General features: G+C 31.6%; 2 protein-coding genes across 2 annotated transcripts; both read right to left on the reverse strand.

The window, feature by feature from the left end:
- Nucleotides 1-216: 216 nt before the first annotated feature.
- Nucleotides 217-4,881, reverse strand: LOC128185293 (eukaryotic translation initiation factor 2-alpha kinase 3-like). Its single transcript, XM_052854924.1, has 3 exons — nucleotides 3,589-4,881; nucleotides 2,995-3,067; nucleotides 217-2,024 (listed from the first exon to the last, which is right to left on the reverse strand). The coding sequence occupies exons 1-3, from the start codon at nucleotides 4,684-4,686 to the stop codon at nucleotides 1,969-1,971; spliced, it is 1,227 nt and encodes a 408-aa protein (XP_052710884.1). The 5' UTR covers nucleotides 4,687-4,881; the 3' UTR covers nucleotides 217-1,968.
- On the reverse strand, nucleotides 4,813-14,929 carry LOC128185294 (eukaryotic translation initiation factor 2-alpha kinase 3-like). Its single transcript, XM_052854925.1, has 3 exons — nucleotides 14,887-14,929; nucleotides 5,207-6,514; nucleotides 4,813-4,896 (listed from the first exon to the last, which is right to left on the reverse strand). Exons 2-3 carry the CDS (start codon nucleotides 6,302-6,304, stop codon nucleotides 4,813-4,815), a joined length of 1,182 nt encoding a protein of 393 aa, XP_052710885.1. The 5' UTR covers nucleotides 6,305-6,514; nucleotides 14,887-14,929.
- Nucleotides 14,930-15,642: the final 713 nt, after the last annotated feature.

Raw genomic sequence — 15,642 nt, forward strand, 5'->3', positions numbered from 1 at the left:
GAATATGTATATGGTTAACTAAAATATATAAAACCTACCTTTGTGCGTAGTTCTATATTCTTTGATTATATTTATGTTTTCTAATTATATGTAATTTGTATTGTATGTGACATGGAATTTCCACAAGAAGAAAATAAAGATTTAATTAATAAAAACAGATAAAACAATTCGATAAATCAAACTCTTTTATTCATATTAATATTTCAATTAATTTTTTATTTACAACGAATTTATAATCATCAACTTTTTTTTAAAGATATTTGATTATTTGTGACGAAGGAACAAATACGTTACGATAAATATAACTTTTTTGACAAACTAGGACATGTAGCATTTAAGGAGGTTGTTTACACTAGGTTTGAGTTGTCAGAATATAATATCAAAATATTGAGTAAAATTTATTCTTTACAATAAAAATATCCATTAAATGTGTTTATACGGTATTATCTTGGCATAAGATTATGCCGGTTTTTTTTCTTGAATTAAATAGACTATATACAATACTTTAAAATATGCAATTGACATAATATATTAATTTAAACGTCCTAGACAATTGATCTAATTATTCCGTCTGCTCTTGTGGTTTTATTTTTATTCATGGGCATAAATTTTCATGCTTTCAATGAAATCAATAGCTTTGAATGAATCATTTTGTTATTTTGTATACAAATGCCTTACTACAAATTTGTCACGTGACTTATTTTGATCAACATATTATATCGTGAATCACTTTAACAATACAATGGATGCAAATCCATGTTGAAAAAATAATGATAAAGCACACTATTCAACAAAACAATTTAACAGTCATATATCTACACAATTATGATAATTGCATCGAAATATATATAATACATGTAAGGGCATGATCCTTGTTATTAAGCTACATGTTTATATGTAATGAAATTCAAAAGATACCATTAATATACAGAATGCATTTCTGGGATTTTCAAAGACTCTACAAACATACTCCTTTGAGGATTATAATTGTAATAATATCTGCATTTAGAGCAACTATAGATTCCACCATAAAAAAAATGCCTCGTCATTCGTTGAATGTTTGCAATTTCTAGAGAACTCTCACAATGGCTTCTGACCTAAAAATTACAAGCTTAATGAACACATTAATTTATGCTAAAACAGGCTTTTGAGTCCTTCCTTTTCACTTTATTTTTTGCAGACGGTACTATGCATGATTCATAATTGTTGATTTGTTGTGTTAAATAAACAGCTTTGAATGACGAAACTGGTATTTCAAAAGATTCCTGTACTATTTTCTATTTTTCTGCATACCTCAAGTGACTCATTAAACATGTATCTTAAGTGGCACGGGACAGTTATTTTAATCCAATTCACTGTAGTCAGGGGATGTGTGTCTTTGGAATTCTGTACCTAGAATTTCCTCAGTTCCCATTCAGCACAAGTACCTTTAATTTACTACTTATAAGGCCAACAACCTATTTCTGAGGAAAATTACTAGTCAGAACGTGTAAAATTTTCTACATACTGGTTTTTCTGAGATTTCGACCCTTAAAATTCATATTATGCCCATTTTCCATGATTTTTCAGCTGTTTAGACCTCCCCGGCTAATTCCCTGAAAAGGGTTGACATTCCGTACTGTGTGCATGTTGCACCATCACAGAACTCAAAAACCTAACAATGTACAGTTTACTATATCCACCCACTTACTTTTTGCGTTATTTTACTTCCCGTCTGTGACTTGCAATTTTACTGTGTAAATTTAACACAACAGTGATACATGTAGCCGCAAGCTTCGCATGTTACTTTTGATTCTCATGTACTTAACAGAAGGGGCCTACATATTGCAGACCAATTTCAGCAAGTCACAAAAGTCTAACTAATGATAATCATTAAAAATCATTTCATGAATTTTAGCAACACTCATAAGCCTTCAAGTACAGCAACTCTCAATTTCACAAATCTGTCCCTTGCTAACCTAGCACGTCTCAGCTTTTATGAGTTGTCTCCATCATTCCCATGGTTCTTAGTACTAGTCTTCCGTCTTACTAGTATTCCGTCAATTACTCTTCACATTCCAATACAAATCGACGATAGACGATTTCTCGGAAAATGCTGTAAATATATTATATATGCTTTTATTTTACATAAAAGAAATGTAATTCTAGATCTAGAAGTTTAACTAAAAAAAAATATTTTACTATTAAAATGTTCGTATGATCTTTCAAATGTTGGCCTGTTGGACGACCCTAGGTTTTTATTGAACCTGGTAATCAAAATAGTATCGTCATTTTTAATATGATTTTGTAGACATGTGACTGGAAAGAATGTTACATGCATGCGTCGATGAATAATTAATCAAGTGATGAAGTTGAACTGTTTCATACCTGTGTGTTGATTAACTCACACTTTTACAAACCATTCCACAAGCATGGGACTATACAATTACTATTTAAGTTAAAATTTATTTAAAGGTAATGACTATCGGGCTAGTTCAAAGATGTCATGTCTATTAAGCAAATACTATTAAGTTATGATTTGATATGTGATTTTTCATCAACGAGACAAATACAATATCAAAAGCTAAAATCGAGTGTATTAAAGAATCTGAACTGTAAATTCTAGCAAAGTGAACACTTTGATTTATTCGAAAACGGGCAATTTAAAGTCTTTCCCTTTTTAATTTAATTTTTACAGACAGTATTATGTTTAGTGCATTTTTGTTGATGTTCATTGTTCAACAAATAAATCTGACTTATAATTATGAAACTGGTATTTCAAAAAGAGTTTAAAAAATATTTTTCTTTTCAGATTTAAACTATAATTAAAACTCATATCGATGATTTTCTTCATGAATGGTAAAAAATAAAAAAAATATAGTAAATAAATTATAAATGCTTTTATCTCTAAAAAAATATACTTCTTGAAGTTTCGCTTTTAAAAAAGAAAAAGAAAAATTATCTAATAATCAAAATGTTTTGCATATTTTGCTTACATCGATTGATAATTCGAACTTTGCCAGTGGAACGTTTCATGAGCTCCATCAGGTGGTTTATTTGTTCTTAGAGCCCTTGGTCTTGATTGAGCCTAGAAATCAAAATAGTATCTTTATTTCAATATGATTTTGTATACATGTGACCAGAAAGAGTGTTCCGTGCGGTCGATGAATAATTAATCACGTCATGCACTATTTCACACCTGTGTATTTATACACTTATACAAACCATTCTCAAAGTGTAAACTATACAGTTGCTAAATTTTACTTAGGTTTAGCAGTTAAAAATAAATTATAATTCGATTTCGTTAACAAATGTTTTGATTCATTTTTATGCATTATACTTACATTGAAAAGATGATAGTACAAATTAAAACAAATCAAAACTTTATATATATAAATATATATATATATATAAATATATATATATATATATATATATATATATATATATCCAAAGTCTCTTTTTCAATGAATAATAAAGAACTTTTAAAACACTGTTTAAAACAGTGTTTTAAAAGTTTTTTATTATATATATATATATATATATATATATATATATATATATATATATATATATATATATATATATATATATATGATCAAGACTTACATATCCTGTAATCCTTCTAGAACGTCGCTGTTGTTCTGATGGTGACATTAACTTTATTATCCTCTTTAACGTCTTTCTCAATTGGGGGTCGTGGCTAAGAAGACTTTTAACCAAAAGTCGAACATTTCTAAACTGGGCCGGAATATTTTTTAAATCACTAAATTCTTGATTTCTAAGTTTTGCCATGATTTTAATTCTTTCCATTCGTGATCCCATTTTATGATACATCTCAAACAGTATCATTCCGAGACTGTAGATATCGGCGTTTTTATCATAGACGGTCGAATCTCTAACTTCTGGTGCAACATATAGACATGTTCCCACATTTTGAGAAAACTCATTTTCAGATGTTTTACCTGCAGGAGACAATTTGCATTTCCTGGCAAATCCAAAATCTCCTATTTTTGCTCGATTGTCTATGTCTAATAAAATATTTGAAGGTTTCAAGTCACGATGCATGATGCCTTTACTGTGCATGTACTCCAGGCCAGACACGATATCCAAAAACAGATTAAGTCTCTTCTTATCACTCATTGTGAATATTTCTCCTTCATGGATTAGAATTTCGAGATTCTTATTAGGGTTGCAAAGCTCAGTTTGAATAACCAAACAGGCATCATAGATGAACTCTGAACTTTTACTATTTTTCGATTTAGAGTCAGTACTAACCACTGCATTATTTTTTTCAGAAGGGGGAATTTCTTTTTCAAAAGATACAATACTATCGGAATTTTCTTTTCCAGATCCTTCTGAACAAGAACTCCATTTATGGAATGGTGTTATCCAAGAAGTATAATATCTGAGGACATTTGGATGATTAAGTGAAGCCAAAATTTTAACTTCCCGTTCATCAAAATCTAAAGAAAATATTTTCACAAATTTGAGAGCATATTTTTTGTCTTCGATGGTATGGACGGCTTCATACACTGACCCAAATCCGCCAGCACCTATTTTTTTTAAATCAGTAAAATTATATTCAATATGCGGGGAATCCAAAAAGTTGTCAATTTCCTCTTCACTGAAAAAACAACTTGAAGATTCTCCATCGAACGATGTTGTTTCCTCGAGCTCCGTCGAATTTTCATCATCAGCTACCATTTTTACATTGAAAGTTACAAGAAATAAAATGTGTTTTGTTGTCAATGCTATGTCAGGTTAAATGCACTGACCATGATCGCCTTTGATTTATATTATAAATGATCCAAAAAGTCAAAACATCAAGTTTCATATTTCCATTTTCACTTGGAGTTCCAGATTCTCCGGAAATCGGAACCTTCTTGTCGTAATGTCATTTTTTATATTTAAAGCCTAAAACAAAAGAGGTGAAATAACAATTGAATATATTAACTATTGGTTAGCAACTATAGTCAATGTATGTGTGTCTTAATTATGTTTGTACATGTATTTCATCTTAAAAGAGAAAATCCGTAAATATTCAGATGTTGATCTTATTAACTCTAGATAAACCGATGAAACAATATTCGAGCAAATACATGCATATATAGAATTCATTAGGACCCTATTTCCAACGATTGTATATATATATATATATATATATATATATATATATATATATATATATATATATATATATATATATAATATGACCAAGACTTACATATCCTGTAATCCTTCTAGAACGTCGCTGTTGTTCTGATGGTGACATTAACTTTATTATCCTCTTTAACGTCTTTCTCAACTGGGGGTCGTGGCTAAGAAGACTTTTAACCAAAAGTCGAACATTTCTAAACTGGGCCGGAATATTTTTTAAATCACTAAATTCTTGATTTCTAAGTTTTGCCATGATTTTAATTCTTTCCATTCGTGATCCCATTTTATGATACATCTCAAACAGTATCATTCCGAGACTGTAGATATCGGCGTTTTTATCATAGACGGTCGAATCTCTAACTTCTGGTGCAACATATAGACATGTTCCCACATTTTGAGATAACTCATATTCAGATGTTTTACCTGCAGGAGACAATTTGCATTTCCTGGCAAATCCAAAATCTCCTATTTTTGCTCGATTGTCCATGTCTAATAAAATATTTGAAGGTTTCAAGTCACGATGCATGATGCCTTTACTGTGCATGTACTCCAGGCCAGACACGATATCCAAAAACAGATTAAGTCTCTTCTTATCACTCATTGTGAATATTTCTCCTTCATGGATTAGACTTTCGAGATTTTTATTAGGGTTGCAAAGCTCAGTTTGAATAACCAAACAGGCATCATAAATGAACTCTGAACTTTTACTATTTTTCGATTTAGAGTCAGTACTAACCACTGCATTATTTTTTTCAGAAGGGGGAATTTCTTTTTCAAAAGATACAATACTATCGGAATTTTCTTTTCCAGATCCTTCTGAACAAGAACTCCATTTATGGAATGGTGTTATCCAAGAAGTATAATATCTGAGGACATTTGGATGATTAAGTGAAGCCAAAATTTTAACTTCCCGTTTATCAAAATCTAAAGAAAATATTTTCACAAATTTGAGAGCATATTTTTTGTCTTCGATGGTATGGACGGCTTCATACACTGACCCAAATCCGCCAGCACCTATTTTTTTTAAATCAGTAAAATTATATTCAATATGCGGGGAATCCAAACAGTTGTCAATTTCCTCTTCACTGAAAAAACAACTTGAAGATTCTCCATCGGACGATGTTGTTTCCTCGAGCTCCGTCGAATTTTCATCATCAGTTACCATTTTTACATTGAAAGTTACAAGAAATAAAATGTGTTTAGTTGTCAATGCTATGTCGGGTTAAATGCACTGACCATGATCGCCTTTGATTTATATTATAAATGATCCAAAAAGTCAAAACATCAAGTTTCATATTTCCATTTTCACTTGGAGTTCCAGATTCTCCGAAAATTGGAACCTTTTTGACGTAATGTCATATCTTATATTTCAAGTCTAAAAAGAAAAAAAGAGGTGAATAAACAATTGAATATATTAACTATTGGTTAGCGACTATAGCCAATGTATGTGTCTTAACTATTTTTGTACATGTATTTCATCTTAAAAGAGAAAATCCGTAAATATTCAGATGTTGATCTAATTAATTCTAGATAAACCGATAAAACAATATTCGAGCAAATATATATAGAATTCATTAGGACCCTATTTTTAACGAAAGACCTTACAGTGGTTGTAGTGGTTTTTTCTTTCTTATTTTTCCCCCTTTTTTGTCGGAGTTTCTCAGAAATAGCTGAATAGATTTTTCTGAATTTTTTTGAGATGAAAGAGAATGATAATACGTTTTCATTTTTTCAAAATTTATTTCCTGTCATAAACATTCAAACTTTGTGGATTGATAGACCTGTATGTGCAGACGTGTTCAAACTATTTCGTTTTGTTCGTCGTCACTTCCGGTCGTCATCGGAAAATCAAAAATTAATTTGTTCATGTTTTTAATTTATTTTACATAGAAATAATATATTAGTAAAAATCCTTAAATATTTCATCCAAACGATGTTATATAAACAGAAAAATGCTCCTTCCGGTGAGAGTCTCAATTATCTAAGGTAACCTTTTAAAAACAAAATTTGTACCCGCGAGATCTCAAAAACTGTAGGTGACCAAGACACTAAACTTACTTGAATGATAAACATTTGACTGAACTTCTCTCAATGATGAAGAAAAAACTCATTTCTCGTTTACTCACTTTGACGAAATCTTTCAGAATTTTTACTAGATGTGTTTAACGGGATTCATTTTGTCGACTGTCACTTCCGGTCAACACAGAAAGGGTTCAAACAAATCAAGCTTTTTTATAAGTTTAATTGTTTGTTTTTGACAGTTTAAGGTAGTTTATTAGGTAGGAAAATACCTTCAAAAAAGCCAGTTCTTATTATCATTTAGCAGTTCCGTTTGTCGGTTTTCTGTCCCATAACATAAACCTGTTCTCAAAGATGCAGTGTATCTCAAAAATGGTATAGACTTGAGAAACTAAACATTGTTGGCTGATAGACCTATGTTTGTACATGGTTTTACACTATTTTGTTTTATCTAGCGTAACTTCCGGTAGTCCAAAATTTGAGCTTTTAATTCTTTTTTGTTATTTACTATGGAAGTAAAATTTTAGTAATAGAAATACAGTAGAGCATCTACACATGGTTAAATAAACAGAAACAATCCTACCTCCGATGAGATATAACAAAAATATCTCAGATAGCTATTTTAAAACAAATTTTGTTTCAGAATCTGTAAGTGACCAAGACACGAAACTCGGATGATAGACATTTGACTAAAGATGTGTTTCATGGGTTTCATTTTTCGACCGTGACTTCCGGTCCACACCGAAAGGGTTTAAACAAATCAAGCTGTTTTATAAGTTAAGATTTTTTCTTTGACTATTTTATTCAGTGTAAAAATGTATGTATATCGCAGGTAAATGTATCTCTTCAAATGCCTTTCATCACTTCTGTTTCTCCGTTTTCGGTCCCGAGACAAAAAACCACAGGATGAATGACCATCTTTAAGTCCTCCTTAAAGATAGCTTAAAGGTGTTTAAAGGTAGCTTAAAGACGATCTTTTAGCCACCTTTAAGCTATATCTGTTGCTTAAAGGTGGCTTAAAGAAAGCGTAAAGATGGCTTAAAGGCAGCTTAAAGACTATCTTTAAGCCACCTTTAAGCCACCTTTAAGGACAACTTATAGGTCCTTAATGTCCAAACTTCTTTAAGCCACCTTTAAGCCACCTTTAAGCTACCTTTAAGCCACCTTTAAGCCATTAAAAAAAATTTTTTCAATATTGTGCTTAATTTCCAACAAAATGTATTAACTTTATGAAAGAAAAGGTATTAAAACGGTTTTTGTTCTAGAAAGAAAAAATGCAAAAAACAAAAAAACAAAAAAAAAAACGGCCATGGCGAGAATTGAACCCGGGACCCTTAGCTTACTAGCATCACCACATTTCTCTGCGCCACGGCAACTTACATATATATGAGCGTTTTTATATCCTATATATCAGTGGATATTGAATCACTGTATTGAATGTGTTTACTTGAAAAGATTTTGACAAACCATTCAGTTTGTAACAATCAATTATATCTAATTTATAAATTACATGCATGCATGTATTTAGAATGAAATACGGAACTTGGTCTTCAGTGAACAAAAATATATTATACCTAAATGGAAACCGTTTGGTGCACTATAGTAGGCTTTCTTAGTTAATAAATTTAAACCGAGTAGATATACGTTCATCTAATTTATAGATATAAAAATGTAAGAAAGAAAATGAAATCATTTCTTTTATTAAATGCATTGATACTATTAGGTTATTTGTTCAATTTCCCGCAATTTCCCGGTTTTCATGATCGCGGCGCCTTTCCAATATGTTTAAATATTTACATGTAATTGTATGTACATGATTTTTAAACTATCAATTCTATAACAAACAAAATTACCAATTACCGGTGACGTATTTACTGCATGTGGCAATTGCAAATGACTTGTACATACAATTGTATGATGTGCCAGGCCGGGTATATTTGACATATTTACCCATATACATATATTTAAATAATCAACCCCTATTTATGATCACCGGTACATTAATTAATTAGCCTCAAGATTTTACTCTTACATACATGTATCGTTAATTTGTAGACGTAACATTTTTGAAACCCAGAGCTAGGAAATAATACTTTGAAAATGAATTACAAATGTAAATTAACTTTTATTCACTAGACTTATCGTATACTCGTACATACTAAGATTCAACGCCTTTAGAAACCCCGACGTGCACCTGGGCACACGACACACCTGCTGTGTATATCTTGTATATTCTGTGTTAGTTCCAGGGGTTTTCTTAAGTTGGACAAACAATAGACTTTAATTAGATATACACAAACATGCACCTGGGCACACGACACAACTGTTGTGTATATCTTGAATATTCTGTGTTAGTTCCAGGGGTTTTCTAAAGTTGGACAAACAATAGACTCTAATTAGATATACACAAACGAACAAAACTATGTCTAGACAAACAAAGCAGTAATATCCTGCCTGATATAACAAAGGCAGTTGAGAGTCTTTTTATCTTTAACATGTATCTAACAGATCTAGAGTTAGAAATAATGAAAATTGAAAAAAAAATACAAACCTTAAACCGATTATCAAATTAAATCATGCATTTTTTGGTTCATTGGTTCATTATCTTTATTTTGTTTAATAACCGGATGAACTGAGAGAGAGAGAGAGAGAGAGAGAGAGAGATTTTTTTCACCGATTAATTTATAATAGGAAACAAACATACTTTTATTAGTTTTATGCACATATTAAGATACAGAGACTGCGCTCACCCCTACAAAAATTTTGAAACCCCCCAAAAATTATAAAGAATTTTACAACGGCAATCTGTGTCCATCGGAGCGGTGCTGATGATAGCGATCAGTGTTTAATGGAGCGACGATTAAAACCGCCTGGAACACCCCCCCCCCTTCCTTGGAAATTATATTATCACTCGGATGACCCCCTCCCATCCCTATAAAAGAGCTTTAAATTTGCATTTAATATATGTTTTTATTGTTCAGCTTGATCAATATTGACTTAAAGGCCACTTAAAGACAGTGTAAAGGCAGTGTAAAGAGAGCGTAAATGCCACTTAAAGATGCTTAAAGGTGGCTTAAAGAAGTTTGGACATTAAGGACCTATAAGCACTTGCTTAAAGGTGACTTAAAGGCGGCTTAAAGGTTGTATAGCCTTTAAGCTCCTTTAAGTCACATTTAAGCCACCTTTAAGGACTTGCTTAAAGATGGTTTTTCGCCCTGTGAACTTTTCTCAAGGAGATCTCAAAACTGACAAAAACTGAATAACAAAACTTTGAGAAAAAATTAAAAAATGTATGAGTAGAAGTTTTCCATGTTCTGTTTATCCGGCGTAACTTACGGTCGTCACAAGAAGTACTCAAATTTTAACTTTTTGTCTTTTTGTTTTGTTTTTCATAGAAATGATTGCTGGAAAACTCCTTCACAGTATATATTATATCCATTTTCTTTTTACAAGAGGAACGCAGTTCCTTTTAAAGATTAATATATGAGGAACGGAATTTTATTTTGCCGCTATAGCAACAAGAGTCTAGTTAAAGTTCTTTCTGGAGATTATTAAGTACAAATTATGATAATGAAATAAAAAGCACTCGTCTTAATAGGGGCGATGAGTTGGGAATCTTGGTAATTTTGAATAGAGAGACATCATTCTCTAAAAAAGTACCTTTGTGTCCATTACAGGTACACCATTTTTACTGAAAAAGTGAAACTAGATTCGGAAAAGTAGATAATTAGCAAATGCAGGTGTGGTATAAATACAAACATCATGATAAAATCCTAAAAATAAATCGAACAATGATGGATTCATGAAATTACAGGCCATTAGGCCTTAACAGTCACCTGAGTACCATAGACCCTACACAAACTTATCGAGGAGTCCCATATATGCATTTAATTAAGTTTCATTCGGGAGTAGGAAAATTATTATATTGTAATGATGACCATCTCCCTGCCTGAAATCTTTCAAAAAGGACAATGAAACCTATTATCTTACGAAAAACTTAAAAATTATAATAGAATTATGACCTGATATTGAAAAGGTGCAAGACTGTGATGGAAAATAATTTCTCCATATTTGTCAACTTTCAAGATGGGTTTTATGTGTATATGTATTCATAGATAAACTAAAACAAGGTGGCTAGTATACATGTTTTATTAAACCATCCCCCAGACTTCGTTAATATGGGAATCACCTTGTCCGTCCTTCCGTCGTCTGTCCGTCTGTCTGTGCAAAATCCGTGTACGGTCTATATCGTTCTTATGGAGAAATATTGCTTTTGACCTGAGGCTATGTCATTACCTTGACACAAGGTCATTCGGGCAAGGTGAAGGTCACTGGCAGTAAAATTGCATAATTCGTGTGTAGTCAATATCTTTCATATGAAGAGCCATTGGAAGTTCTTACTTCACACAAGGATTGCTAATGACTCAAGGTCATTCGGACGAGGTCACTGGCAGAACGATTATATAATTTGTGTCCGGTCTATATCTTTTTATGTAGAGACATTGGAAGTTCATAATTTACACAAAGATTGCTCATAATCTGAGAGTGTATCATAACCTTGTCCAAAGGTCATCCGGGCAAGGTTAAGGTGTCTGGCAGAAAAGTGCAAAATTTGTGTACGGTCCATATCGTTCCTATGGAGAGATATTCGAAGTTCATACTTCACACAGAGATTGCTTATGACATGGAATTGTGTCAAGACCTTGACCCAAGTTCATTTTGGCAAGTTCAAATTCATTCTTTAAAAAAACTTATTTATTATATTTGCATGTCTTCCATGAATGGAAATGATTAAAAGGTAAATTTTAAATTTGACACAAAGATTGCTCGAAATTAAATTTATTGTAACATTATTATCAGCAGAAGTAAAGACGATTGTTTTTAAACATTCAATGCATTAACACTATATGATGTTTTTTACCCAACCCTAGAACTCCTAAATCTGCAGGCATGAAATTAAAAATTTTGGAAGAGTGCTTCCTGGTCTACAAAATTATAAATTCACTTTTCCTTACAGGTGTGTGGGAGTAGAGCAGATAAGTTTTAAACATTATATGCATTTACACTATACATTTTGGTCCAGTCCTTGAGTCAAAAACCATACTTCAGGGGACATGGAATTTACAATTTCAGTAGAGGACTTCCTGGATGGCATAATTATGAAATCAGTTTTCTTACATATGCATGAGAGTAGAGAAGAAGATTTTTAAATATTATATGCATTTACACTATATATTAACCATATTGCCTCCCCCTTTGCGGCCTGAACCCCTAAGCCAGGGTTTACAATGTAGGTAGAGGAGCTCGTGGACATCATAACCCTGCAATCATGCAGTTTTTTTCCACATCAATATTAGAGCTCTAATGTTAATTATTTAATCATGCACGAATTAAGCTTTTAGTATATGGAATTAAAATACAACCATTTCACTTATATGTTTATTTTAGAAAATGAAAGGACATAGAATATTAAAATTCAAATGAATTCAGACAATTTAATTTTTCGCTTTGTATTCGTTTCGTAAAAGTGAGACTGGGATAAAAAGCTTACTACTTGAAATGTTTTATGGTCCCGAGGACTTGTTTCAGAATGGACGTGATGGACCTCAACCCCATCGTCTGCTCATTATTTGCAAAATTGTTGAAATAGAATTATCATGATATAGTAATAAGTTGGTTTTTTCGGGGGGGGGGGGTAGGTTTGAAGGAGAGAAAACAACAATTCCGATTATTTATTTCAGATTTTTCTTTTCTCTTTCATTAAAGTTGCTCTGGTTTTATACTGTTACTTCTCACTAATATTTAAAAGTATTTAAAGACGGAACAAATTTTCCCTTATACGAGGGTTGTTCGGAAATTATTGAGACAAATCGATTATTTTCTTTTCTAAGGGACGAATTTTGGTGAAAATTGGCATAGACACTGAAAAAACACCAACAAATAATAAAACAAAGTAATATTAAAAGAATATTAAATATTTTGTTTACGACAGTAGATAAACAAGTCGGTGGTCGGGGTACCCGGCGCAGCCATGAACTCGGAGATTAAACAACTTAAACATCTACTTTATAAGTGTCCGTAAAATTACAGTTAATGATAAAAGAAATCAAATTAAATATGTTCATTTTGCTATTCTTTGCGACTAACTGTTGATTAAGTTTCACTGATGTTCGAGTTGAAATACGGATATGGTACACATATATTTACCAAACAATAAAAATCTGACAGCGACTTTACATTGAATTTTGACGTGAAGGCGGCGCAACGAAAACCATTAAACTGGTGGAAATCTCAGAAGAAGACCTTTTAAAGCCACGCATTTGCGTAAAAAACTATACGATGACAACACAAGGAACAGAACTTCAGTTCATCATATTTTTTTTCACTGATTATTTAACTAAAATTAGGCCAAAGGGATTAATTAACAACTTTTGACACACTAACTGTTGTCAACAGTTCTAAAATATGTAAAAAAAAAAAAAAAAATGACTGTAGGATTCATTTACAGTAATTAGACTTTCGGGTAGAAATAACTCGATTTTTTCTCCAAAAAAAAAAAAAAAGAATGAGAGAAAATGTAAATGATGACATCTTGAAATTAAAACAAAAGATGAGAAATAAAGAATAATTCTTATATCAGTTCGTGTGTAAGGTGTTTAAAACACGGGAGCAATAAGAAGCGTTAAAATGACGTTGCAAAAAGTTTGCGGTTGCGCCGGGTTACAGGACGAAGGCACGTTGGTCAGCTTACTAGGAATGATCTATTCATGCCATGAACAAGAAACTTTTCACATTGATAAACTCTATCCTGATTTACATTTTGGTAAAATTTCAAGAGTTTATCTTTTTTACTAAAAGAATAAGAGAAAATGTCTCAATAATTTCCGAACAACCCTCGTATATACATTATCTTCGGTATAAACAAGGATAAAAAATGTGGAATTATTGCCCTGATTTATATTCGTTTTCAATATCGATGGAGGACTTAAAGAAGACTCATTAAGAACTGGATTATTTATTTTTTAAACTACACCTGTATTTTTGTGAATTGTAAACGTGGTGAAATCTAAACATTTTATTTATTATAGTTGGGCGGTAAGTATACGGGACAAAAACTTAACATGTTTACAATAAAAGTATGACCACTTTTCATGTAAAATTTGCATGATAAAATGCAAATTAAAATAGAAGAACATTGTCCATTGTTACCTTACATGACGTTTATTTTTATTTGTTTTTACATTACACATCAACACTCATTTTCTTTACTTCAATATAAGTTTGAATCGTTGTCTCGAAAAAAATGGGGTTTTTTTTAAAATTAATTTAAAGAATTTCACATTTGAAAAGCTGCACACAGGATAATTATTCTACAAACGTGTATTCTATTAACACTCATGGAATATTGCCATTAGGGCTTTTTGGATAATTATTTTGAACGGTTATTTATCGGTTACTTTGGTTTGGAAGAGGGCTTGGATTCATTGTGATGTTTTAAAAAACGTTATTTCATAGCATTGCAGATTCCCTTGATTGTTAAAGGTCAGTTGCACGAACACCGAAAAGCATATTATCTTTCATATCTCAATAGAAAAAAATGAGTCCATTACAGGGACGCAATTTTTTAAAATTATGAAAAAGTGAAAGTAGAAAAATTAAATAAAGTTTCTGAACGCAAGAGTGTTATCAAAACAAACATCACGATAAAATCTTTTTTCAAAAACTCACAGTGATCAGTTCATGAGGAAGGTTGAATCATGCGAATACTTATTAGAGTTGTTACCGCCTGGGTTGATATAGATGTGATCTCTGTCTCTATATCTTGCATCAGACAGTAGGTATTTATAGTCTCACGTCATGCAATTTTTACCGAGCTTTAAATATCCCAATTCATATTATAATAAGCTAAAGGTGAATATAATGCATGACTGTGCAGAAAAGGACTGCAGTTAAAAATAATAAGTACTAGTATTCCTTTTAAAGGAATGATTTGCATGTGATATGTTTTCAGCATGAAATGTTTTTATTTTTTAAAAACCAAAAGTGTAACATTCATTCAATAGGTTAAGTCTCGCTTTTTTGTTGCTTTCTGAACTAGCAAGAAACGGATTTACTTTGATAAAGTTGTGAATGTGAGAAAAGGGCAAATTTTCAACACCAAAAGAAATTGAAATCGTCCCCACCTATTTTATTTATTTCTCTATATGTAGGTTGTACTTGTTTTATTCTGAAATGTCTAAAAGTTCTTAAGAGTCAAGATCATGTGTCCCCTGCATGCAATCAGGATCAGGTACCAAAACAATTGTGTCAAAAACTTTGTTTAAATAGATAAATAAAAAAGAAATCGGTATCGATTTAGAATCTATTACATTTTTAAATTCTGGAAATGACAAACAAGAAACGATCGCTTAGGACTTCGCTGAAAAAACAAATTGATACAATCAATTTACTGCCCAAAAAAAATTGCGTAACAGGCATAAAGCA

This window comes from Crassostrea angulata, chromosome 5 (genome assembly GCF_025612915.1).
Source record: "Crassostrea angulata isolate pt1a10 chromosome 5, ASM2561291v2, whole genome shotgun sequence".
NCBI lineage: Eukaryota > Metazoa > Mollusca > Bivalvia > Ostreida > Ostreidae > Magallana > Magallana angulata.